Source organism: Buteo buteo, chromosome 5, assembly GCF_964188355.1.
Source record: "Buteo buteo chromosome 5, bButBut1.hap1.1, whole genome shotgun sequence".
Taxonomy (NCBI): Eukaryota; Metazoa; Chordata; class Aves; order Accipitriformes; family Accipitridae; genus Buteo; species Buteo buteo.
The window spans coordinates 34,925,042-34,950,256 of NC_134175.1; the positions used below are offsets into that span (position 1 = coordinate 34,925,042).

The 25,215-nt window shown below is 36.5% G+C and overlaps 1 protein-coding gene across 3 annotated transcripts in view; it reads right to left on the reverse strand.

Annotated features, from left to right (window-relative positions):
• The window catches only part of SLC4A10 (solute carrier family 4 member 10), a 124,233-nt gene that overhangs the window by 17,145 nt on the left and 81,873 nt on the right, over positions 1-25,215 (reverse strand). For all 3 annotated transcript variants that reach the window (XM_075028583.1, XM_075028582.1, XM_075028581.1), the window contains exons 8-18: positions 23,019-23,176; positions 21,136-21,223; positions 20,473-20,619; positions 19,742-19,842; positions 18,200-18,374; positions 17,887-18,020; positions 16,461-16,706; positions 4,624-4,729; positions 1,577-1,738; positions 1,216-1,329; positions 544-705 (exon numbers count right to left, since the gene is read on the reverse strand). In XM_075028583.1, coding sequence (XP_074884684.1) covers positions 544-705; positions 1,216-1,329; positions 1,577-1,738; positions 4,624-4,729; positions 16,461-16,706; positions 17,887-18,020; positions 18,200-18,374; positions 19,742-19,842; positions 20,473-20,619; positions 21,136-21,223; positions 23,019-23,176 — 1,593 coding nt within the window. The remainder of the gene's footprint in view (positions 1-543; positions 706-1,215; positions 1,330-1,576; positions 1,739-4,623; positions 4,730-16,460; positions 16,707-17,886; positions 18,021-18,199; positions 18,375-19,741; positions 19,843-20,472; positions 20,620-21,135; positions 21,224-23,018; positions 23,177-25,215) is intronic.

Below are 25,215 nucleotides of genomic sequence, written 5' to 3' on the forward strand. Positions count from 1 at the left end.
CTATGTTGTTTTAAGAACCCATTGTGCCTCTAAAGCTCAGTTTTATTCTTCTCCCTTCTTTAAGATAGGAAGGGCATTAAAAAAAAAAAAAAAAAAAAAAAAGATGGGTAGAACCACAGAGAAGGATAAAGAGGGGGGGAAAAAAAAAAAACTTACATTACAAAATAACCCCTGACTAGTTTTTCAAAATCCAATCCAGTAGAACAACACTGTCAATATCTGATGAGGCAATTAATATTATGATACTTCAGGAAATTATTAAATTCCAGATTTTTTTCTTTAGGTGAATGGGTATCATACTTCCAATACAGCACAGAGGATAGCACTTTTTTGATTCAGAATCTCTGTTCCAAATTACATTCATGAAGTCTTCTGTAAGGCAGCAAATCACTGACACAGGGCACAGTGTCCAACAGAGAAAAAGCATAACAATTTAAAGGGGTGCTATATAACATATAATAAACTAGCATACTCTAGATGAAAGTACATTACATAACCTGAAGCAGAAAACAACAGTGAAAATACAACTATTTGACTGAATACCTTTAGTTTGTGTTCTTTTCTATTGATAATGACAGCTGTGATCTGCTGGTCCATAAAGATAAGGATAGTGCAAAGCAGGGCCGGAATTACAGCAGCTATCACTGTCCACCAAGGATTCGGCCCCAAAGGAGTAATAAACCAGCCACGATCATCTCTGGTGGGCTATAAAAAGAGAGTCATGCATGACCAGTCAGAACTCTAAGGATTACTTACATTTTAACTTCATAAGAATACATACAAAAACATTACTAGGATATGATTTCCTTTAAAATCAATCTATGTACGTAAGAGCACAGAAAAATGCTAAACTTCCTATGATACCAAAAAGAGAAATTACATATAATAAAATCATCTGGGATATTACAGACTTGGTTGTATTTGATACAATGAGCCCAGAATTTGGAAGGTGCCCCAGAACATTTCAGTAGTCTAGGATTTGGGTAATTTGAGCCATGTTGGTCCTCACACAGAAGACATTAGGAAGCGTGGAGGGGCCTGATGGGAAAGGCTCACTTACATGGGCCACTAATCAGAGAGGTTGCGTAGTACTTGGTGAACATGAAAAATTCAGAGTAGCATCACTACTCCCTGATGAGAAAAAAATATAATAAACCCACGACAGCACACTACTTTGTGAAAATAATAAGGCAGTGCAATTTATCAACAAATTACCTTAAAAGCGTTTGGAACCTGAAGTTTTGGTGATGGAATCCCAATGGCATAGTCAATTAAAACCATGGACAAAATAGTGAGAAAGACAGCAAAATCGCTGACAACAGATCGTACCTATGATTATTGAGAGAAACAACAATTTTAACTAAAACATTAATGTATGACTTAGGATTTATTTTTCTTCCCTGTTTTAAGCCAATTTGTGCTTACAGCTAAAACTGTGCTTATTCTGATACAATTTTCTAACAGAGAAAAGATGCAGTGTCCACTACACCAGCAGTTAATTGAATTTGCAATGCAGATGGAATTCATGCTTACACCTGACTAATGACAACTTTTGAATTAAAAAAAAGGCACATACCTTTGTTGGGAAGTATCGGCTAGTTTTGAACTGCTTCAGTGTGGATGACAGTGTTACCGTAGAAAAGAATAAGATGACAGACCAAAAGAGGACATCTGGAACATAAGGGCCATGATGACCACAGGCTCGTCCAACAAACTCTCCATGAAACTTTTTACATTCCTATCAAGGAGAGCAAAGTAGTATTGTTCTGAAAAATATCCATGCTTACACTGATATTTTCTTTCCAATTACCTCCCTAAATTGCAAGCAGATTGTATTAATAGAAATAGTAAAATAATTTTTAGATATTTATTCTTTTTAAAATTAAAACTCCTAATGTTTGTATCTAGTCTGCATGGAAAACTCTCAAACCTTCAAAAGAATCTCTTTTTTAACCAGTATTAAATGATGAAGTCACTAAGAGATACCATAAATAAAGTCATTAATATAAAACCAGATTTATTTCAAATTGAACAAGTATACTTATTTATTTTCTGTTTACAAACACAGATTTGCACTTCTTAATTCCTTCCAAGAGAGGAAAGTGAAGTTCAAAAGCTACTATGAGGAAGGCTGCTCGTGGTGCATTCTCAAGAACTGATTTTTTGTTTTAACTTCACAGGCCAAGCAATTCATTAAAAACTTACTTAGAATGTACAGTATTAGCCTAAAATGAGACCAATAAATTTAATACCACATGGGGGCAGCACATTCCACAAATTATCTTTCTTAAAAAAAACTGATCTGATAAAATGCAGCAAAACCCAAAATCTGTAACATTACTTCTATCCAATATATGATCAAATATGCAGATACAGTAGAAAACATGTCTAGTAGTTCTCCAATACCATCCTTAGTTGTCTAAAATGATACTTGTTCCAAGTTAACAAGCACAGAATTAAAGAGTAGCTCTAAAAATGTGAGTTACAAGCTCTAGACTCACAATCCTTTCCTCCTTCTTCCCAAATCCCTCCACACTTACTAAGCAAAAAGAAACACAGCACCCAGAATCACAGATTTCAAGCAGCAATATTCTGCCAGATCAGGATCTTTTAGTATCAAATGAACTGGGTCATTGACTCATCAGATTCACGTCACAATACTGTGGTTTGACATGTTATGAGAAACCTTGGCTTTGAACAAAGGCTGGCAAAAAAAAAAAACCAACATACAGTTGCTATTTGATGACTGTGAGACAAAGGAGTACAAAACTTTTTATACTTGTAGAGCAGTAAACCTGGCATAAATATGATGCACTTCTGACTGATGAAATAAAGGTTTCAGGTGGGGAAAAAATTTTTCAGGAAATCCAGAAGAAATTCTCAAGATTCTGGGACATCAAATAGAAAACTTGTCCTGGCCTGAGCTAGACCTTGATGTTGGCACAGCAAAGGGATGAATTTCATCACATACCTACTGAAAAGGATTTTGTCACAATCAGAATAAACATTTTGCTCACTCTCATTTTGTCCTAGATAGCAAAAAAAATTGTTGGTCCTACTGTTGTTTTTAAGAGAGAGTGCCAATCTAGATCTTCAGAAACCTGAAACTTAAATCAGACACAAGAAACAACAGGAAGAAATGAGCAGTAAAAAAGACAGTGGGGTGAGACTGACCAAATATTTATAGACAACTAGGTCTAATCTTTTACCGCAATTCTCTAGAACAGGAGAACTGAAGTTTCCTGATGATGCTTTCAAGAAATAAATACATGAAAGTATGAAAAATTTCAGTTATTTCTTTGACAACTATAGGGACTCATGGGGAAAGTCGGTCAGTTATACTGCTACCCATGTAAATTCAAGTTTCAGTAATAAGCTTTTACAGAAGTTTTAAAGGGTTTTACATAATGCAGCCGGTCTTTTACATTTATAGTTAAAACAAAATCTGTTATTTTAAATCTCCTCAGCTGCAAATGTACTCTGAAAAACACTGTCAGAGATCTGAGAAAGTGAGAGGAGGAGTCTGCCCCTGCACAGATGCTCTTAAGAGTGTGCTGCAATTTTGAGAATATTCATTCTGGATTGCTGGAATCCCTCAGGCCAGCAGTTCTCAACTTTCTCTCTGCTGTTGCCACACCAACAGAGTTGAGGAGCAGTCCTTGCTACCAAGACAGGGCAGCCATGGAAGGCAGCTCTTGCTTAACTCATGATAGGAAGACACCAGTTCTTCTGCTTTCCTGCCTTTAGAAGAAAAAACAATATCTGCAGGAGACAATCCCCGAGATTGGCTTTTAAGCATTTCATTTGGTTATGCCTATAGAGGTTAATTCAGTTACATTTTTGAGAGAACCCTCCAGTTTTGTGTCTTTTGCACTCAATTTTCTTTGACTGTGTAATGAAATGATCTATTTGTGAGAAAAAGTGGTGGCCTGATCTCAATATGACATTTTAATCAAGTTGTAAATGTTGCTTTGAAGAAGGCAAACCTGAAGTAATAAATCTTTTAAACCTAGAGAAGTATACCATTTAGAAACAAGTTACATATATATCCATGCAAGCTCCCCAAACTGCTTGTAGCTTGTTCCCCCACTCTGGAAAAAAAAATTACAGAACGAAGACATCATTAACACTGAAGGCCTACGTAAAGAGAGAAATTTGGTCACTGAACAGAAAAGGTTACAAAATTTCTCCCCTTCCTCTCCTTTATAGCCTGAAAAGCTGTAAGAATGTTTTAGGGGAAATAAATGCTTTTGAGTCTTTCTACACAAGGGAACTTTGGTTTTGCCATCTGGCAGAATTTAGGACAAATCCGTTGTCATTTGACATGTTTAGACTTAATCTCAGTCAAACTCTTGTGCTAGTGTATCAAGAAGTTTCCAAAGCAGGGCACAAAATGCACATACTTGCTTTAATGTGTACCACCAAAGGCTACAAAATGCTTACAAAAGGAGATAATGCTACACAGTCTATGTTAATCTTTGTTCAGTTAAATGTATTTTATGCTTTATCTAAACAAATATCAGAAAAAACCATGGCATTTTTTCCAATATATTTGCTGCAGTAGGAGAGACAGAATTATTTATGCTTATGCCTTTATTTATTAAGTTCCAATATTTCACTTACTGACACAGTTAGGTTCCCCCATGGCACATCAGATGCAGATATATTGTAGTCCTGCCAGTATTGTAAGGTTTTATTGCTAGGATGTTCTGGTTCCACACAACTGCATCTGAAAAGACAAAGTAATATTTTTTTCCTTAATAATAAAAATTTGGATTAATATCTGATACATCTATCAACTTTATGACATATTGAAATTATGCTCTACTCTGCCAGATAATTTTAGTTCAAATTAATTCAGTAAACGCATGCTTTGAAGCAGTCTGTAGTTCAGTAGCTAGCGCTATTACTAGAGTATAAATTGCCGTGAGGTGCATGTGCATATATAGTACGTAACGTGACATATTTAAACCACTGTCCACAGCAAGTTTTTCCACCTATTTTCTTCCTATTTTATTGATACTTCAAGCACAGTTTGTAACACTGAGAATGTGCCAGTCCTGTTCCACCCCCTTATACCTAACACTTCCCTACATGGGGATTACATGCTATGCACAGTTCCAGGCTGATCCATTTCTCAAATGCAAACTGTATGTATCCTCTTTCTTTCTCTTTACCAGAATGCCTTTGCATGCAAAACTGCCAAACTGCCTGGTCAACCATCAGGGCTCTGCAAGACCGCCAGCACCAAAGGCTCTGTGAACTTCTGTGTCCATTGTTTTTCCTTTCCCCACAGCTGCTTTAAAAGCGTGCTTTTCATTTTAAATGGTGTATTTTAAGATACAAAACATGATTAGGTAGTGTGGGAGGACAATACTGAAAATAGGCAATTTAAAATCAAAATTAAGTTCTTAAAGCCTCTGAAGCAACTGTGGGAGGCTACTCCTTTGACAAAGGCTTCAAAATATGCAGGATACTCTGTAGGTTCCAAGATGTCAAGTGTGCTTTGCAGTTACCTTTAAATTAATCCTACTTTTAAAATGTATAGTACTATCTATCCTGCTAGTATTTTAACATACTTATGATGGCTGTAAATAAATTCTGTACTCTCCTTTATGATGAAGTTTTCAGGAGCAGCTGGGGACAGGGTAACATCTGACTATAGAGTGGAGAGCCATTAAGCATACATTCGCATTCCAGTTCTAGAAAAGTATCGGTTTATTCACTTACATACACCATGTATTTTCTCTGTGGCTGTTTGTTTCCACAAAATGACAATTCTCATCCAGATTTGTAATATTTTCTATATAAGAAATTCTACCACCTACACTATGAGTACAGAATAGTGCCATTGTATTTCAATTACAATACTATACATGTGACAACAGCTGCATTTTATATATACATAGAGAGAGATGCAGGTTGTCTTTGTGCAATTCCTTGCTTTTATTTTAAATGCAGCTATTTATAAAAGAAAAAACCTTACAGCCCATGAACAAAAACAAAAGAAGAAAGAAAAAAAAAAGCAACAGCATTCAGAGAAATAGAGGGCCTGAGCCAAAAGTTCTTGATGTAGACTGGACCTTTCAAACATATCTGATATGCTTTTGATCAGGCCCCAAGTGCAGAATGAATGCGTGTTCAATGAGTAGTTTAAAATACTACAAAATGGGTTAAATGAAGCACATCACTACTAGTGAGCTACGGTAGCATAATAAAGTCAACAAACGGTATGTCTATGTTATCGCAAGGGAGTATTTGAAGTTCATGCAACAATAGAGAGGTGGCTATTTCGGGTTACTACTGTTTCCTGTGAGCACAGGAGCTCCCTGCCCCCCGATGTCCATCGCCGATCGCAGACTGGCCAGATGCTGGGCGATGGCCCACTGGGGTTTGATTACAGTAGGCCAAGGTGACGTGGGCTGTTCAATCACAGTCACTTTCTCACTAGAAGGGAAGACTGTGCATGTCACCAACACTACATGGTACAGTTACACTTGCTGCAAACTGCAAAATGACATTTAAAAGTTAGAGAAGCCAAAATTTCTATTCATTAGTCAGAAACATGACAATTGAAGCTATAGTTTAATACAGCTCAAGTAGTTCACCTTCAGATGAGATCATCACCTTGTTTATTTCTATCTCAATACCAATTTCCTCCTTCACAGCATTCCAGTATGGCCTTTACCGAGTTTCACAGGCATTTACCAATGGCAGATAGTTCATCAGCAAGTAAGCAACTTGTGCAAACTCCACCCATGCAGACCAAAATCACCCTGCACCCAGCTTTTGTCACTGAATGGGTGCAGAATTAGGCCCTAACTGTAAAGATCAGATCCTGCTTTCTACCAGAAGATCATTCAAACAACAATCTCAGTGTTTTGATATATATAACATTACATTGTTTTCAATATTATATGTCTTTTGGCAACACTGACGTTTTGATGTGAGACTGTATCATGGTAAAACTGCCTTCCAGCATCACACTAATTGCTTAACATTACAGAAATAAGAGATAGTAAGACACTCCCTGTCCAGCCCAGAAAACACAATTGGAGGTACCGTTCAGTGCCAGAACATAGAAGATTATCTACTAAAATGTGACATTTCATGACAGATGTCATTGCTTCAATGATGACTATTTCCCAACACAACCAACCTGCAAGGAGAAACTCACATTAGTGAAATAAGGCTTTCTACTTTAATCTTTTAAAACTTTTAGTCTCTTTCACTGTCATTTTTTACTCTAAGAGGTCAGGTCTCGGAAGAAAAAGTAAAATACACTGAATTGTTAACAACTAACACATCTTTCTATTTTCTTGATAAAATATTACTCAGAAGGTTGGAATAAGTAAAAATGTATTGCCTCTTGGAGGTTCAAATGCTCTTAAGTTCTCATAAAGTTGTTAAAAGTGCTGAGCACTTGCCCACTACAAGAGATCTATATGGAGTTTATGCTATTACCAATGAGCAAGAGACTCTACATACACCTGTAAGTATATTTTCTAAGCAACTTATTCAGCTCCAAATACAGTACCAACTTAGCAACGTACTCCCATGCTTTTTAGTGATAAGGAGTCAGCAATCATCTTCATTATGCTAAAAGATACAGAATGATTCATTTGATTCTCTTTCATCATGGCTAGGAAGAAACAGCTTTTTTTTCATGACTAGAATATAGGCAGGGAAGAATCTGACATTGGTTGTAGTGGCAAAAGCATAGGTGTCACTATAGTGAAAAAAAAAATCTCTGCTGCCAATCTCACAATATACCCATTTCATCACACTGACGACAGAACAATTCTTATTGCATCTTTACACTTTTGGCTACTGCAAGATGTTCTGATCTCCTGGGAGCAATTCAGATGTCAAAACATGGGTGCCTACACACCCCATGGTATCTGTGACATCCATGATGGGTTGGCACTTATGTGAGAGGGTCTATGGTGACTCATACCTTTGTTTTCACAGCAGCTGGAGGCTGAGAGATCTAAAATGGCACTAGATACCCAGTCACAGGTCACTCCCTTCTGTATTTAAAATGTCCGTATTTTGCGACTAGGCAGAAAACAGTGGAGCTTGCTTTCTCCTAGGGTATTTAAACATCTAATACAGCCTATTACAAAATGGCTTATAAATCTGAGGTAGACTAATAAACCATTTCAGATGAGACAGTCTTCAGGAAATTGCTGGAGAACTGTCGTAAGATTAGAACCAACAAAAGGAGAAAGTAACAGAAAAACAATGGCCTGAAGCTGCTAGCTAGAAAAATAACCAGAGCAAGGAGTCCTTATTGCCTTCACATCTTCCAAGGTACTCAAGAAATCTCTGGCAAATCAGGATGGGGAACAAAGGTAGATTAGAAATAATGAATTTTAGAACTGGCTAACAAACTGGTATCCTCTGGAGCTTGTACCTCTCTTCCTTTTACAGGAGGATCAAGACTTCAGCTAAGTCTTCAGCACCAATCCAACTGTAACAATATAGGCACCATAGGTCACTGATGGCACCCCCCTTCCCTTCCTTGTCCTCCCAACCTCCCCACATTTTTCCTAGCTCTTTTTGCTTTTCTTTTGTAAGTCTCAATTTCATAAATCTTTCTTTGGACAATGGGAAAGGGAACATGGGTTAGTAAATTAGAAATGTGTTATTTTATATGTAAAGCTGGGGAATAGTTTTCCCCTCCTTTGTAGATCAGCAATAAAAGATAAACATCATTGTTGCTCAACTACCAGTCAGGTGAAAGGTTCTGTATTAAAAACACTTTCATCCTGACTGTAACTTTCTGTTTACTGCAAAACAAGAAACATGTTTCCTAGGCCTATTTGTTCAACTGAAATTAACCTGGGTCTGCTGGGGGAATTCCTCTGATCTCCACTTCTTACCCTCCATTCTTCGGGCTTGTTCTTCACCATTTTCTTCTCTTTAACCTGTCATGCACGCTCTCCTCCTTGCACAGACTTCAAACATGCAGCACGGTGCTAGTCCATTCTGCTGCCATTACAGCCAGAATAAAAGCTTCGAACAAGAGCTTTGCACGGTGTTTTTGTCAGTAAATAAAACACACCTAAATGGTGCAGCTCCTTTGAAAGCCTCATGGTCATTCATCCCTAGGCAGTTGCCATTTTTCAGTATGTGTTTTCAAGAATAGGAGGCACTTACTATTGATGATTTTATCCAATTCATAAGGCACTGTTTTGGAGCTCCTGTTTTTCCAGCATGTACATGTTGCAAGCTACACCTATTTAGTCTAGGTAAAGATCTGATCTATAAAAGATGCAACTGCAGCTTCTTCATGATTAGCCAAGATACCATTTCCCCTTCCTAGAAAGGAAAAATCTCTTTCTGGCTCATTTAAGGTAGAGACTGAGATTTGCTCTATATGAATATTTATATTATTTAAAAAACAACAGGCAAGTATAACAAATAAGTTACAAAATGTGCTTGTTTAAACAATGTGTCTCATGGAATATCAGAGAACATATTTGGTAATATGAGTAGGAAGTTTTTCCCCTAAGACACAGAGTATGCTCTATGAGAGTGCTGTGCACTGATCACATAACAGAGACAGATTAAGAAGATGGTATGAAATGGAAGGTAACATCACCAATTTTCTTTTAAAAGCAAGGTATTAGAATATATGCATAAGTATTATTTATGTTGCATTTACAAGGTTGAAGGAAAGTACATCAATAGCAGAATGCTATGCATGTTTAGGTTGTCTCCAAATACACCATCTTCATCTGAATTATGGGCACTCGCAGAGTCTTTCTGTTTGTCTAACAACTTGTATGGGAAGGGGATGACAAAAATATCATAGATGACTTTTCTCTGCTGTCCCATACCTACAACACCTGTATATCCCTGGCATTATTTTTACCATATTCCTTCTCATGTCAACATTCAGAATGATGAAATCAAAGTCTCAGTGGAGAAGAAACTGGAAACAAAATAATTAATACTGATGGGAAATGGACTTGTCAGATAAGTTCTATTCTCAGTATCACAAAACCCTTTCAAAGCACAGCTGTCACAGCAAGACAAGATTTTTTATTCATTTATTCATGAGATCTGCCACCCTGAATTAGACCATTGAGTTAAGTAGCCCATCTCTGACAATCACAAACATCAGTAGGCATCCATGTATATTCTCTTAAGTTGGAAGTCTATGTAGATTAGTTGGTGAAGTTGAGGAGGAAAACAGAAAAGCCTATAAAAGTATCTAGACAATGCACTCAGCAGCACAACAGTTTCACACACACACAGAGAGAGATAAATCTGAGAGGGGGAAACTGATATTAGAATGAAGAAATCTCAAAGAATCAGGTTTCTTTGGATAGCACATCAGGAGGAGAATGTTGTTCTGTCAAGGGGAAAGTCTAGAAAACAGATTTATAATCCCATCGTACTTTTGTTAACCTTGCCTGTCACTCATAAAGGTTGGTCTTTATTAGCTGCCTGGTGCAGTATGCAGTCCATGCATTCTTAGCAGCATTATGGTATGTACCTGCCATAAACAGAAGTTAACGTGCAGAAAAGTAGTGTAATTACATGGGACATTGACAATTCATCTGAAAGCTTTCACTGAGAAATTGTCTAGGATGTCACTTTACCCTGCTTCCAAAGTTAAAAAAACATGCACCTGAAGAGAAGAGATTCAGTATAATGCTGGTTCAGAAATAATATATTGTAATATACTATAATGCTATATGGTCAGCTTAAGTTTCTATTGTTCAGGTGTAGTGTATCAATACACATAAATGTCCTGTAACAAAACCACCCAAGGATTTTATGTAAGCCTTTCTGGATTTTGAAGGCATTGTGTAGACCAGCTATCAACTACAGACTGAATGCTGTGGAGAATTGCTTAATGAGAAGATCTGTTTCCAAAGTGGAGGGGATGAGTAGTAGGAAAGAATGGAGCAAGGTGGGCACTCCCTGGGCTCAAAAGAGAGAGAAAGAGAAAAATTAGTCAATTGGGTTGGGCAGACATAGAGAGGTCCTTGATAAATACAATAAAGAAAAATAATTTCTGGATTCCAGGGTTTATCAAGAAGCAAAAGGGAACCAGCAGTTAAACTCAATGATGGCAGTTGCATAATTCTGGGAAGAAGAGGGACAATCTTAGGGAAAAACACACACGATACAGCACAGTTACTTAACTGCTAAAAAAAAAAAGAATACCCTATAAAGAAGGGAAAAGAAAAACTATATTCATATCTAAGTTCAAAGAAATCATTACAGGAATTGGAATTCAATTGCACGCCTGGGATCCTAATGAGAAATTCTGTGCTTATCATCACTGACTCTTCTCATTCCACCTGCAGCTTTACACAGGGTATAAACCAACATAATTTGCATCCAGTAATAATGTATTTAGATTAAGTTATATAGATAATGAAAGATTTAAAACTTGCTTATGTAAACAGTGGTATGCACAAAACTAATCTTCACAATGACTTCTAGAAGCAATGCTTTCTATACCCTGCAAAAGATACTGAGATTGACATGAACTTGGCTCCTTAATTACATCAGAGTGGGATTTTCTACTTCTAATGCTTAAGTGCATGTCAATACCAAGACAGATTGCAATATGCATATTACTATGCCAAGAAATCACTTTAAAATTATTCAATGTAATCTGTTAATAATTGAGTAACTTCTGGTAAAGAATTATTAAAAACAACATGAATTCATCACTCTGAAAAAAGAATTAATAAAAAACAAAAGATATATAAAGTCCCAAGATCTAAGCAACCTCACACTGAGAAAGAATTGATCTTCTGTATTCTGAGATAACTATCTTAAAATGCTTGGTTTTTAAAGAATACTGGATTGCTTTCTAAATCATGTTCCTTTCATCCACAATGCTTATTTTGTTTTCCTTTTGAGAACCTCTGTTTCTAATCCACCCAGTTGTAGGGTTCTCCTTTCCTAGCAAAAATGGTATCCTAATGTTTTATATACACATTAAAACTGATATGTATCAGTGTTCCAGACAGGATTCACTAACTGAAGATATATTTGCTACAGAGTAGGAAAAAGCAGGAGGAGGAGAGTACAGAAATAAGAGAGTTGCTATGCCAACCTACAAATGCTAATGGCATGACAAATACAAAAAGGTCACAGTAAAAAAAAAAAAACAAACCCCAACCAAAAAAACAGATCAAAAAGTATGTGTATTTTATGTAATAAACAATGCAGCTACTGTATTTAAATTCCTTCAAAACAGTGCAGTTTAAAAAGAAAAAAACTGCAGCACAGTAGCACACTGAAAATCAGGTTGTCTTTTTCCTTCTTTTGATTTAGCTCTTAAATGCCTTATTCTTTACTGTCCATATCGTAAAGTTGGTGTTTTAAGAAAAAGTTACATATGAACACTGAATGGGTTTGCCTGCAAGTAGATCACCTGATGATTAGGGCCAATATTTCAACAGAGTAACAAACAAGTATAATAAAGAAAATGAGTAAAAAGTGCATTAGGACTAGTTCTACATTAATTAGATCATGGAACAAAAGATATTTTTGTCTTTTTGAGATAGATTTCTGTAACGAACTCAAACTCTTCTCTTCTACCTAAAATGGTAAATACAAATTTTTAAGAAATCTTTTAGGACACTTTCAGGTGATTTTCAAATATTTGGGTCTGCTTGATTTAAACAAAAAATAATCATCCCAACTGTTCTGAATGTTCTTTCTATAGTCTTCTAAGGTTTGTTATGGCAGATACTAGTAATGATTCGTATACTCTTAAATATAAGAGGAGATGCATGCAGTACAGCCTTTTACATCAAACTCCTGCAACAGAGACTGTTTATGACAGAATTCAAACCCACCCAAAATACAGAATGGGTTTTCTTTCTCACTTGGAATATGGTTCCAATCTGGTTGAAATACCAACCATTTTAAATTACTATTTTCTTTGTCTCTCAAGTACTCCAAAGGACAGTACTAACAGCGTGCCAATGACTTTTCCTGAGTCAAACTCATGTCTTCACCAGGGCAAAGGCAACAGGACTGGGATGTAGACGCACCTGTGGACATCAGAGCATCCTCGGAAAGCCCATGGCAGAAGAGATGAGGGCTGGGCCACAGCATACACTGGAAGCTTCAAATATATACAGTGTCCTGACCTATTTATCATCAACTTTTCAAGTGAGCAACAGACAGAATACAGAAAACACAGAAATTTTACAGTATAACCTGAGTTTTCCAGCATAGAATTGCAGATCCAAGATAAAGTTTTACATAAGCTTTGGCTCAGCATTCAAAGAGAAATGAGTTGCTCAACCTTTTGAAGTTCACCCATTGCTAATTAAAGAACTGCCAAGGCTTTACTAACAATTAAAAACTTGTCTTTAAAATCCCCAAAGAGGAAAATGCAAACAGCTGTTTTAATTAGCAAAACAGCAGATACTAATTAGCTTCTGTAACAGAGTATGTTGGTCCTTTAAGGACAGGACCATTTTCAGCCCAAGTTTGTTACCCATTTAAACTGCAAGTAGAAGGATTGGAGTCAGATGCTGCAGAAAAAGCTTCTAATTCCTTGTGAAAGGAATATTCCCAACTTCAAGTACGCAAAGAAACAAGATTTTTTTTTTCAAGTGAGCTTTTATGCTTATTTGTCTTCTAGTTTCTGATTTTTCTGGAACTGAGACGTGTGCAGACATTTGAGCAGGGACCAAGGGGTATTTGAAATGTCTTGTCTTGTGGTGATCCCATGGGGATGATAATTGTGATACCTTCATGTTCTGGGCAAATGGTTACTGTGTCTGGACAGAGTAGTATGTGCATATCTGCACTGTGTCTGGACAGAGTAGTATGTGCATATCTGCACAGCAAACCTATGGAGTTCAGGTTGCACCAAGCCTGCTGTCAAAGCACTGGTCATTTGGGCAGCTGATTTAGAGCTGCTCCAACAGAGCACATCTTTCCATTCTCCCAACTGTTGGGGCAGTCTTGAAGAACTAAGAAAAACTCAGCTGAAGGAGAAGGGAAGGGAGAGAACAGAAGAGGCTGGAATTACTGCTTTGCTGTGTTCAGAGCACAAATGCTTGGAATCAGCAGATGTACTCTTACAAGATAATCGGTATGTGTAGTGGTGTTTCCAACAATAAGTTTTAAGGTTAAAAAAATATAAGCCACATCCCATAAGAGCTATGCTGCCTATAACTATGTCTACAGCTAGTCAGTTTGGTATTAGTGGGGTCAGTTCCCATGGACATGATATCAATAATAAACAGGATATTGCTGAAAGTAGAAGATATAACATAAATGTCAAAAGTGAAATGTAATGCAAGAGTTTAAAAGTCAATTTATTTGTACTATCTACACAGAGTGAAAGAATAACTGAGAATATAGGTATGAAATGATGACCCCATAAATAACTACAAAACTATTATATCAAATAATTTTGATAGCTATATATGTGTTTGAAACCACCAGGCAGTGGTCAATCTTTCTTCCAAAGACACTTGTCCTTCAGGAATTGTGTTTGGAAAATCTAACTCATGTGCTGGTATTCCAACACTGTAGGACAGGACAGGTCAATAGCTGCAACTGGAGGACAACAATTGCTGCTCTTATACCATTCTGCGTGCTCTGCACGTTCTACATTCAATGAAGACAATTACCAAGGGCACGCAGCAAGTAAACAACACACTTCAAAAATCAATTTGGGATTCTGATTAATGAATGGAATTTTAAATAAAACCAAAAACATTTATTTGCAAACATAAGGACTATGATAAAACACTTCCATAAAATACAGAGATACCTATCACTGTGCCCCTGTACAATTAAGACTGTTAATCTTATTTCTCCAAAATCTCAAGCAATATCACAGGATTCAGCTAACCATGAATAAAGCTAACTACCCAGGAATCAGTATTTCTATTTGTGTTTATGCTTTTCATTACATATTTTAACATCTCAGCTCTACCTGCTAAATGGTTTCTGAATATTTTTTTGTCTTTGTATAGTATTTCAACATCATATGAGAACATTGTATTCCCTTTCCCTTTGAGACAACTACTTTCAAGTGGTAAAGGAAACAAAAATAATCCACAAACACTGTGCTATATGAGGCTCTTTAGGATAAAATACTGACTTTATAGAAGTTAAGTGAAGTTAAATAAGACCAGAATATAACCTCAACAGCATGCATGGTCTATTCTTGATGTTTATTGCTCTCTCTTCAAATTAATAGTCCTTTGTCTACTGATTAAACTATTATAGAGAAATAGTATTTTTTTCAGCATGATGAGAGAGTATGTCACAGCAGAACTATAGTTTCTATAATTTAACTTGTTCTGTATATTAAGGTATATAATGTGCATTCAGATTCAGGATTTGCTAACTATTTTCCTAGTGATATCATATACTAAGCTCAAATGTTTTCTCTGTTGCTGCGTTTTGTTTTTCCCAGCTTAAAATGCAAATGAGACATTTGGTTGAGACACTCCTGTTTTTCCAGTGAACAGAAGATGTGGCACTGTTCAGGCATTGTTCCTTTTGGGGCCCACCCTGCTCATGCAGAGGGTTCAAACGGGTTCAGTGAAATAAAAAAGACATTTCTGGAGGGGGTTCTTCTCTGAAAATGCTTTTTAATGACATTTGAGTTGCTGAGGTCATCAGGCTTAACTGGCCTCAGGACAGACTAGGATCTTGTCCTTTACTAGAAGAACATTTTTGTTCTCATATCAGAGAAACAAGTCTATGAGTTTTTATTTCTAAATGAAACTATACTGATTAAAGCCATTCACGTTTTTATTCCCCAAGTAGAATACTACCTGTCAAAACTCCACAATAAAGTAAAGCTGCTTAAATGGAGTCATATTAAAAAATCTTGTTATTAAGAACAAATTGATTATGACAAAATCCATCACTGCTGGGAAGCACCTAACAATTCCAAATCCACTTCAGTTCTTGGAGCTTGAACTTTAACTGCCAGAGAGGTTAAAATAAAGGAGGTACATCAAATTATATCCTTTTTAGATAGGTCAATATTTCAATTTGGGAAAAAAACCCAACAGATAAATATGATATAAAAGTGTTGCCTGAACACCCAATAAAATATTATAAATCATCAGTACAAGGTTATAGTAAGAGATCACTGACTTACACTTCACTAAATAAATATGTGAATAAAGACCTAAAGCTGAGGTCCCCCCAAGTCCTATGTTTTATTCTAGGACTTCCAAGTTGCGTGTGTGTAAGCTTTTCCAAACTCCAAGTCAAGATATTTTTACTTATCTTAAGTAAAATTTGTACTGCTTGTACACATACCTCCAGTAACTACTGCGTCCATATGCCAGCATCATGCCTAACTCAATAGCTTCCACATGTTAAGTTTGCAACTACTGCAAACCTTTCCTGCTGTGCACTGGTTTGCATCCCTCCCAGAGAAAACATAACCTATGAAAAAAAACCCCAGTGTTAACAGAAGAAATCTTACTTACGAGTACTTAGTCAGCAGATCCAAATCATTATGCATGTTGATTGGATATGTCTCACTGAGATGAAATAGCTTCTCTAAGGCCTCATAAATGAAAATGATGCAGATAAGAGAAGCAAAAGCTTCTTCAGTAAACCGGGTAATGTAGCAGACTAGGGAGCTTGCATCAGTTGCAACAAGGATGATGCACAGGATTGCAGTCCACAGTCCAATGCTAGCTCTCAGAGAAAGGTATGACAGCCCATACTCTCTAAAAAAAAAAGAAAACAAATTAAACGCAGTTTATCTTTTGTCCAGCCACAGTAAATCGAGAAGAGGCAGCTCCAAAATTTCCTTTGCCTAGGGATGGGAGATTCTGGGGACAGTCTGAATGAGAAATTATTTACCTATTGTGAACTGAAGATACTGTCAAGTCACCTCTTGACCTGAGCTCTCCTCCCAATTAACAGGACACAAAGAGCTTGCTCTCTCTACTAGAGTGAACAAGTGGCTTTGAGAGTAGTCACACACATGAAGTGTACAAGCACCACCCATTTTTTATCCCATATCCTGCCTTGTGAAGAGGCAACACCTGCCAATTTCTTCTTAAGCTGCAAGAACAGCTAAAACAAAAACTTTCATCGAAATCCTGTTTGCTTATTGAATATGATAATAGAGCTCCAAACACAATGGGTGACATTAGCACAGAGAACTGAAAGGTCTACCTGAAGGTGATAAAAGAGCTTTTGGAGTGCTAAGCGAGATCTCCTACTCTGTTCAGGAGATCTTGGTGCAGAAGTCCCCATCACAGCAATAAAGCAGAAAAGCAGAAAGGATCAGAGAAGCATGATGGTTGCCAAGATGCAGAGATAATTTTTACCCACACTGTGGCAGAGGTATGTCACGTACAGCTCATTAATATAAATGTGGGAATATGCTGTTCTGGCATGACACTTCACCCCTTCTCTGTTCAGGTGGAAGAAGGGCAGGGTCTATATTAGTGACTATTGAAAGATGGCACCACTGCCACTGCACTTGCTTCCTGGGTGAGAGGTAACACCTTCTGCATGAGTTAGGGATGAGATTAACCACAGATCTAAATGTATTGTGTCAGAGTAGAAAATGATACAATTAAAAAAATAAAACAACCAAACCACCATCCTGAAGCTTGCATTCCCTTCAAAACAGGTTGGGGTTTGTTTTTTTTTTAAAACAAACAAAAAAAACAACAATTAAAAAAAAAAAAACCCAACCCAAACATCAACCTTTCTGCATTACCACCAATTTACTTGTCTCGGTCACTGCATAATTTTCAGACTCTGAAAGCTTAAGCAATGCACTCCAAAACAAACTGCTGATCTTACTCTGCAGATGTTGGAACTTTGGGATCACTGTCTCTACTTTTACCTAACACCACCTGAGGGATGATGTATATCATGATCTTCACTTACTTGCAAAATTTGAATAAGATCTTCTCAAATACTAAAACTGGTCCTGTGCTGCCAAGTATAGTGAGAGGCTGTCCACCAAAGAGAGAGTAGGCAATTCCAGTCATGGATGCTCCAAACAGCGATTCTATTGCACTCTGAATATGAAACAAAGAGAAGTGTCCATAAATTTTCAAACAGGTTCTTTTTGCAATGTCTGTAGCCTTCTAAACATTGAAACACCAATATTTAAAGGTGATTCATGCAACAGTAAGAAAATACTAAACACAAACATAGGAATTTAAGTTTGTTTTAAAAGTTCAGATTTAACACATACTATACGACCTTCAGTTGCTTCTCCAAGCAGACCACCAAATGTGATGACAGGAGACATGCAAGCACAGTAGAGAAACAAAAATGATGCCAGACACTGCAGACTGAGAGCATCCCTGAAGTCACTCCAGAAGAAGGGAGCTTTTCTTTTTATATCTAAAATCAATCCTCCAAAAAATCTAAAAAACATAAAACATATCAAATTAATGAAAAAGGCATACCAAACTTTCTTCCACAGTACTGCCTTAAATATACTGCAGAGAAGCTATCGTTCCTTGATCAAATGATACATACTCTTATAATTCACCCTTCCCAGCAAAAGTTTCTGGGAACCCTTTCTTGATAACTTTCATCAGGAAATTGTGCTTTTAAAACAAACTAATTTGCATATTTCTTTTATAAAGTCTCCATCTAATCATCCAGACCCAAAACTTCTGAACAGTTGTTAGCTCCCACACGTAAAACCCTATTATTTATTATGTGAAGTGATTCTTTGCATTTGTTTAATCAGAGCTACCACAGTGCCCATTTGCCGACACATCTACATATAGAGCTTCACGTTCTTTATTTGAGAACCTGTTCCTAAATACACTTGATGATAGAATTAAATATAGGCCACAATTCTCCAAGAACAAGAAATGTCACCTTTTGTCATTTACACTATGCTAACTACAATCAAGTATTTAGGAACAGAGTCTCCCTTACAATATACCATACAGTTAAAGTAAATATCCCCGCAATGCTCTTTTTCTCACAGGCACCCAATATATCAGATGTTGCTGGGGTAAAGAGGAAGATGAAGTGCCACCATCTTCTAAATATTAGAACGATCATTTGAGCTGTCAATCACCAGGTTCACCACTGAGGGAACGGCTTACAGCCAGACTAGCGATCATCTCCTCTGCCCCACTGTGTACACTAACACTGCACCTCAATCTTTAGCCTTATGCAGGTAGGAACGATATTCTAATATCAAGAGGCAGCAAGGTAAAAGAAAAGTCTGTCACACAACTACACTGCACTAAGGCAACCACTAACAGCTGATGCACTTAAGCACACCACATTAGACCAGAGAACATAAGAATTCCTTGGGGCAAATTTTTCCTTCCAATGTATGTATACAGCAGCCACCATCGTAATCATAGCCTCATGTACCGGGACATATCATGGCTTGCTGAGGTAAAAAAGAAATGCTAGAGCTGCACAACCCTTACAAAATAGTTGTAAGCATTCCTAATATATGGCATAAGACTATTCCCAAGTTTCCCTTCATGCTGTACAAAAATAAGAAATGTTAAACTTTAACAGAGGTCTGACCTTTATAAATAATAGAGAAAGGAGCTTGCAATAAATACAATGTGAAAACTCAAATCCTCTTGCCCTCTCCTCCTCTCTGCAAGTTAGCATGTATGTGGTATGCAAATCAGAAAAAATGCCTGAAAAAATTCATATGCCAAGGCAGTCACTTGAGAGAGAACCAGATCATCATGGTTCCTTTGGAAGTGCATCACTTAGAACACTTGAGATTTTGCACATTTTCACTAACTTTCCAGTGCGTTGCAGTTCTGGTCCAGAGTGTCCTCCAGGTTGTTCTGCATCCCCATGGGCTGCAGTTCCATTTGGCACTCCCGGGATCTTACGCTTCTCCTACCAGAAGGAAAAGATACTTCTCATGTGTCTTAGTAACTAAAACATAATTTTAGCAGAGGAAAACAGGCTTTGAGAGTTGAAAGACTAAACATGTAAATTTTATTGTAAGATTCATCAACATAACCTCTTCATAAGCTGTAGAGGAGTTCTGTAACAGGAAATAGTAGAAGGAATTGTGGTCTAAGAAATTTAAAGAATGGATCACAGAAAATCTTGTATCAGAAAACATTTTAAAGAGTAGCAAGCCAGGTTGCTTTGACCAATTCTTGCAATAAGCTTAAAACAAAAGCAAACCATGGCTGTTCAGAATAATCAAAGATGTTTATGACCAACTACCCCTGAATTTAAGATCTTTAGATGCAACTATCTATGTTTATTCAGGAGAGAACTAGTATTGAGCTACACAAAATGTCACCACTATACCGTATGCTTGGAAGACAAGGGTTCTCTTAAAGCAAATTAACAAAAAACAAAACAAACAAAAAAAAAAAAACAAAAACCAAAAAAAAGAGCATGCAAAATGTCTATATAGTGACTCTGCTAAATGCTAAATTAATGAGACTTAATTCTACCTAGCAAAAATTCATCACAACGTTTAAAAGTGTCTGAATTTTGCAGTGTACAAACCTGAGAGGGAACATTTTTAGGTGGTTCTATTCGAATTGTCGGGTCCCACTCTCCAGGAGGGAGAACAGTAACCTGATCAAGAAACTCATCAATTCCAGACACCAAGTCATTGCGGTCCTTTGCTTTGTAAGCAACATCATGGAACACCTGTGAAAAATGGAGAAGTGTATGTGGGAGGAAAAAGAGATGGAGAAAGGAATACTTTCATAACATTTTTTTACAATGGCCTCTTTTCTCTGAAATAGAACACACTTCCTGCAGTACCCACCAAACAAACAAACTCAGCTTCAAATGACTAGAGTTTCTGGTACATAGTTTTCAAAGAAGCTCAAGCTGCTATGGAAAAAAATGCTTATGGGTGCTAAATGTTCCAGAGATTTTACAGTTTAAAACACAATTAATTCCACTGGAAAGTAACTGTGTAAAATGGAATGTTCTCTGTGAAGATATCCGTGCATGTGAATATTGTTTCTCATTTTGTTAACTCCTTATGGCAGCATAATCTGGGCTGTTACAGGATCATGAAATGAACTAGAATGCTATTTGTGCATCATCAGAATGATTAGCCACGTTTAATCCGGATGATTCCACATTGGAGATTCCCTATTACACACCTCCTCAGTCAGTATAAAATGACTAAAACCAAGCCATGAATAAAAATACCTCATCTGTCATTAGTGTTGCAATTGACCTTCCAATCTCATGGTATTGTTGCCCTTTACCCAGTGGTCCAAGAAGAATAAACAAAAATCTACAAATAAAAGATAAATAAAAAAAAAAGTGAAAGATAGATGGTTGAAAGTAACTATACATACTACAGAAATACTTATTTAAAAATTAGACTAGAAGAACCTCCAAGACAAATATTATATATAATCTCTTTCAAGATCCTCACACATGCATTTAAACATGAAGCTCTGGTTAGAAAAAATGTGAAAATAACTTCCAAAAATATATCATAAGCTTCACAGTAAGACTTGATTGAGACTATCAAAACCTTGTTATATAACAAACCTTATCTTACATAATAAATATATGCAATTATAATCTACGTACAGAACACATTATTTAATTCTGTTAATTCAGCAAAATCAACTGGTTTATGATGATAGTATTATTGCAATATTGGGGAAGGTAAATTACCCCGAATAAAAATCATTTTAAAATCATTCTTATTCCCATTAAGGCTCTAGACAGCCTCTATCTAGGCTTGGGGCTAGTAGGGTTCTATAAAATGCAGAGGACAGGTTCAAATGAAATAACTGAAGTTCTCAGTTTTGCTAAAATGCAAAAGACAATTTTTTGACTAACATTATTACCTTTTTTTTAATAAACATTTTTGCAGAAATTCTTAATTATCCTAATTTTTAATTATTTAATTTTCTTTTGGCCAAAAATCAAGAAATCTGTTGTTTTCCTTTTGGTGGGGGTTTTTTTGTGGAAAGTTGGGAAAGGTTACAAGGAAAGGCTTCAGAAGATTTTTTCAAAGTCAGCTCAGTCCCTCAATGTTCCTTATACACAGGCAAAAATTAGAGAAGACCAAAAAAGTCATATCCAAACTAACTACAACTTAAAGAAAATTTTGTACTGTTTATCTGACTGGGAGCAAAGATCTGAGTCTCAGCATTGCATTTCATAGCATAACACTCCTTCCTGAGTGTCACAAACAACTGGAATACAATACTGCCTTCTGTCGGAATTCTACTTTTACAGAAACTAAAAGAGGGAAGGTGAAAGAGAGACAGAATAGGTGTACAAACATATGCACAAATACAAAAAAAAGTGAGAGACTGCAATAATAGTTAAAGCAGTGAATTCAGATATGGGAGAATCACTTCGGAGTTTTGATCTGAATCAGCCCCCGCAGGAAACCATGTATCTGCAGATCTATTTAAATGCTTTCTGTTTGACTACAAAGTCTATTTTAGATTTTTTTTAAAATTCCTCATAATTTGTTCTCAGAACCAAAGTACTTCATCAGAAAAAGTTTCAACTTAGAAAAAATTAATCTAATAAAAATTTATCGTTAAAAGTCACATTCACTACCATGCAAGTATCTACAAAGTAACTTTTAGAGGAGCATGATATTTACAACATGTTTTTCATCCATTCACTGTCCTTAGTGAATAAAATCACAGTTTGTTTCTTCCCTTTACTCAATTCCTTCTTCATTTTTTTCTTCTGGATATACTTATGCAGTATCACACAAGTAGCTTCAGCAGATGAAATATCCTAAGAAGCTGAATATTTCACCTTAGTATTTCATCTGCAGTATTACCAGTTTGTATAGGATAAACTGTGTATTGTAACCTAACAAGCTATCATTTCTACTTCTGCAAAGAATGATTATCTGCACACACAAATGGCATGCCTCTGAATATACCCATACATCATTTAAAGGATAAGTGGAAAGATGTCTCTAAGAGATATCTTTGTTAAAGAAGGAACCAAATTCATAACTCAATAAATGACAAAGTTGAAGGTCACATCACCCTGTCTCCACAAGGTACTCAGAAAAACATGAAGAGAAATAAATCCAACTGTACCTTGTTGGAATCGGAACTTCAGCTAGTCCTGTAAGCAGCACTGCAGGAGATAACCTAACAAAAGCAACAACCGCACGGTCCAGGAACTCTAGTTCACCAACTAAGATGTTTGATGCTTCAGCTCCAGGTGGTATCTTTTTCATGAAGTGTAGGTCAACCTGGGAAAGTATATTAAATAACAACCTGAAAGTTATTCACAGGGACTTTTTTCCACCTGATTTGTTGAAAGAAACTTTCTGGTCACTGCACTATAATCTTAGTTATTTCAATTATATGGTTTCTACTGTTCTTGTCTGTCGAGTAACCTTTTTTAAATAAAAATGTTTCTCAAAACCAAGTAACTGCTCTTTCATTATTTGACTAATTTTTCTTGGAAACATAGTTAAATTACTGCAAAATTAATTTATGAGGACAACAAATCACATTCAAAATCTTGTTAAGAATATAGTATTAATTTCCTAGTAATACTTTTTATCAATAATCGTAACAGCATCAATAATTTGTAACAGAATCAGTAAGTCATAACAGTAGAAGAAACGCAGACACTTTATTTTTCCATAATTAACAATTCTGGTGATCATGAATCCATAGTTGCTGTATCCTAATTTCAATGAGAAGAACAGGTTCCACTACATGTAATTTTCCTTCTACTACACTAAGTGGGATGTATTTTTGGTTTTGGATTTAATGGAAGACAGTTGCCCATCTGCTGAAAATAACAGAAAATAAGCTATGACCGTGACCGTCTCAAGAGAAAACTGAAAGAACAAAGCAGAATAAAAACCTTAGAGTTTTAAGGCAGTGATGTTGACTTTTGCAGGGGCAGTAGGAAAAAACAGAGAAACAGCTTCATCGTGACATTGCTATACAAGCTCCAGGTATTTGCCTAGGAACGTGTTAATTTGTATTTATTTCCTCAGCAGCAGTCTAGAGCTTACTCTGTAACAAAGATTGACATGGAGTAATAGAGTATATAATGTATGTTTGATTTCATTATGCACGAGTATTGTCTACATTTCAAAATGCATGAATTTTGTCATTTGCTTTCCTTTTATTAATCTAAACACAACAACAGCAACCAAATCCAATATAAACTGTTAAAGTGGACCATTTTAATGTCTATCTTACAGCCATCTGTCAGTACTAGTTTGCATAGTTTTTGGTAATATTTAGAAAATTGTTTTCTTGCAAATGGCTCTGGCACTAAATCAGAATTCAGATATAACACAGTTGCCTGTGTAATGAAATCTTATTTCCCTGAGATCACAAAGAGATGTCTAATGCTACCCTAAGCTAATCTAGAACAATGACCAAACACCTCACAAAGTTAAACAAGCATCAAATCAACCAGGAAGATTGGAGACCAAGTACTTTTTCAAGGTAAAGTATCAGCGAGACAAATTCTATTCCCCATTCAAATCACAAAATAACTCGTCAGGATTAAATACAAAACCCAAACAGATTCACTTCGCACCTAATTTTGGTGTCATAGGTCATTTATAGTTGAGAGAAAGGAAATAGTCTTTCAGGCACATAGCAATGTGCGTTCTGTGCCGATTTTACCTTGTGAATGGATTTAACATTTAATAACTAGTGTCTCACGTACGTGCTACAGTTGTCACCTTAATGTCCCACTAACATACCAATCACAGGATCAAGATTCAGATCTGAAAGAAACATTCAGTCTCCTGTCTACCAGAAAGTATTTCCAGATATGTTTCCTGTACTATTTATCAGCTTGAGATTCCAAAATCTTTTAGGTAGTGAACAGAGCCCCAGTTAAAAGAAAAATAGCTGACAGAGAAGCATCAAACTGGGCAAATACACCTGAACCCCGGGTGTTGCTTCCACTACACATTGAGAGCAGAGGTGGCCCTGGAGTGAATCTGGGGCAATGGCAGAAGCTACATCCTTCAAATGCTTCATCTAACCTATCCATCATACGTATCTTATCCCAAGAGGTCTTTAGCTGGAGAGAGCTCTCATGCATCTTAATCTGCACTCTAACCTGAGCCACATTCATGACCTGGCACTAAATAGTCCCAGTAAGCTCCAATTAAACATAAAACTAAATAACTAATGTGGAGGTCATTCCCCTCCAGGGCAACTCAAGGACTGAAAAGAGTGGTGGAGACCTCCCCCAGAAGCAAACAAACTGACATGAGGACAGACAGAAGATACCCAACATCACTTCTTA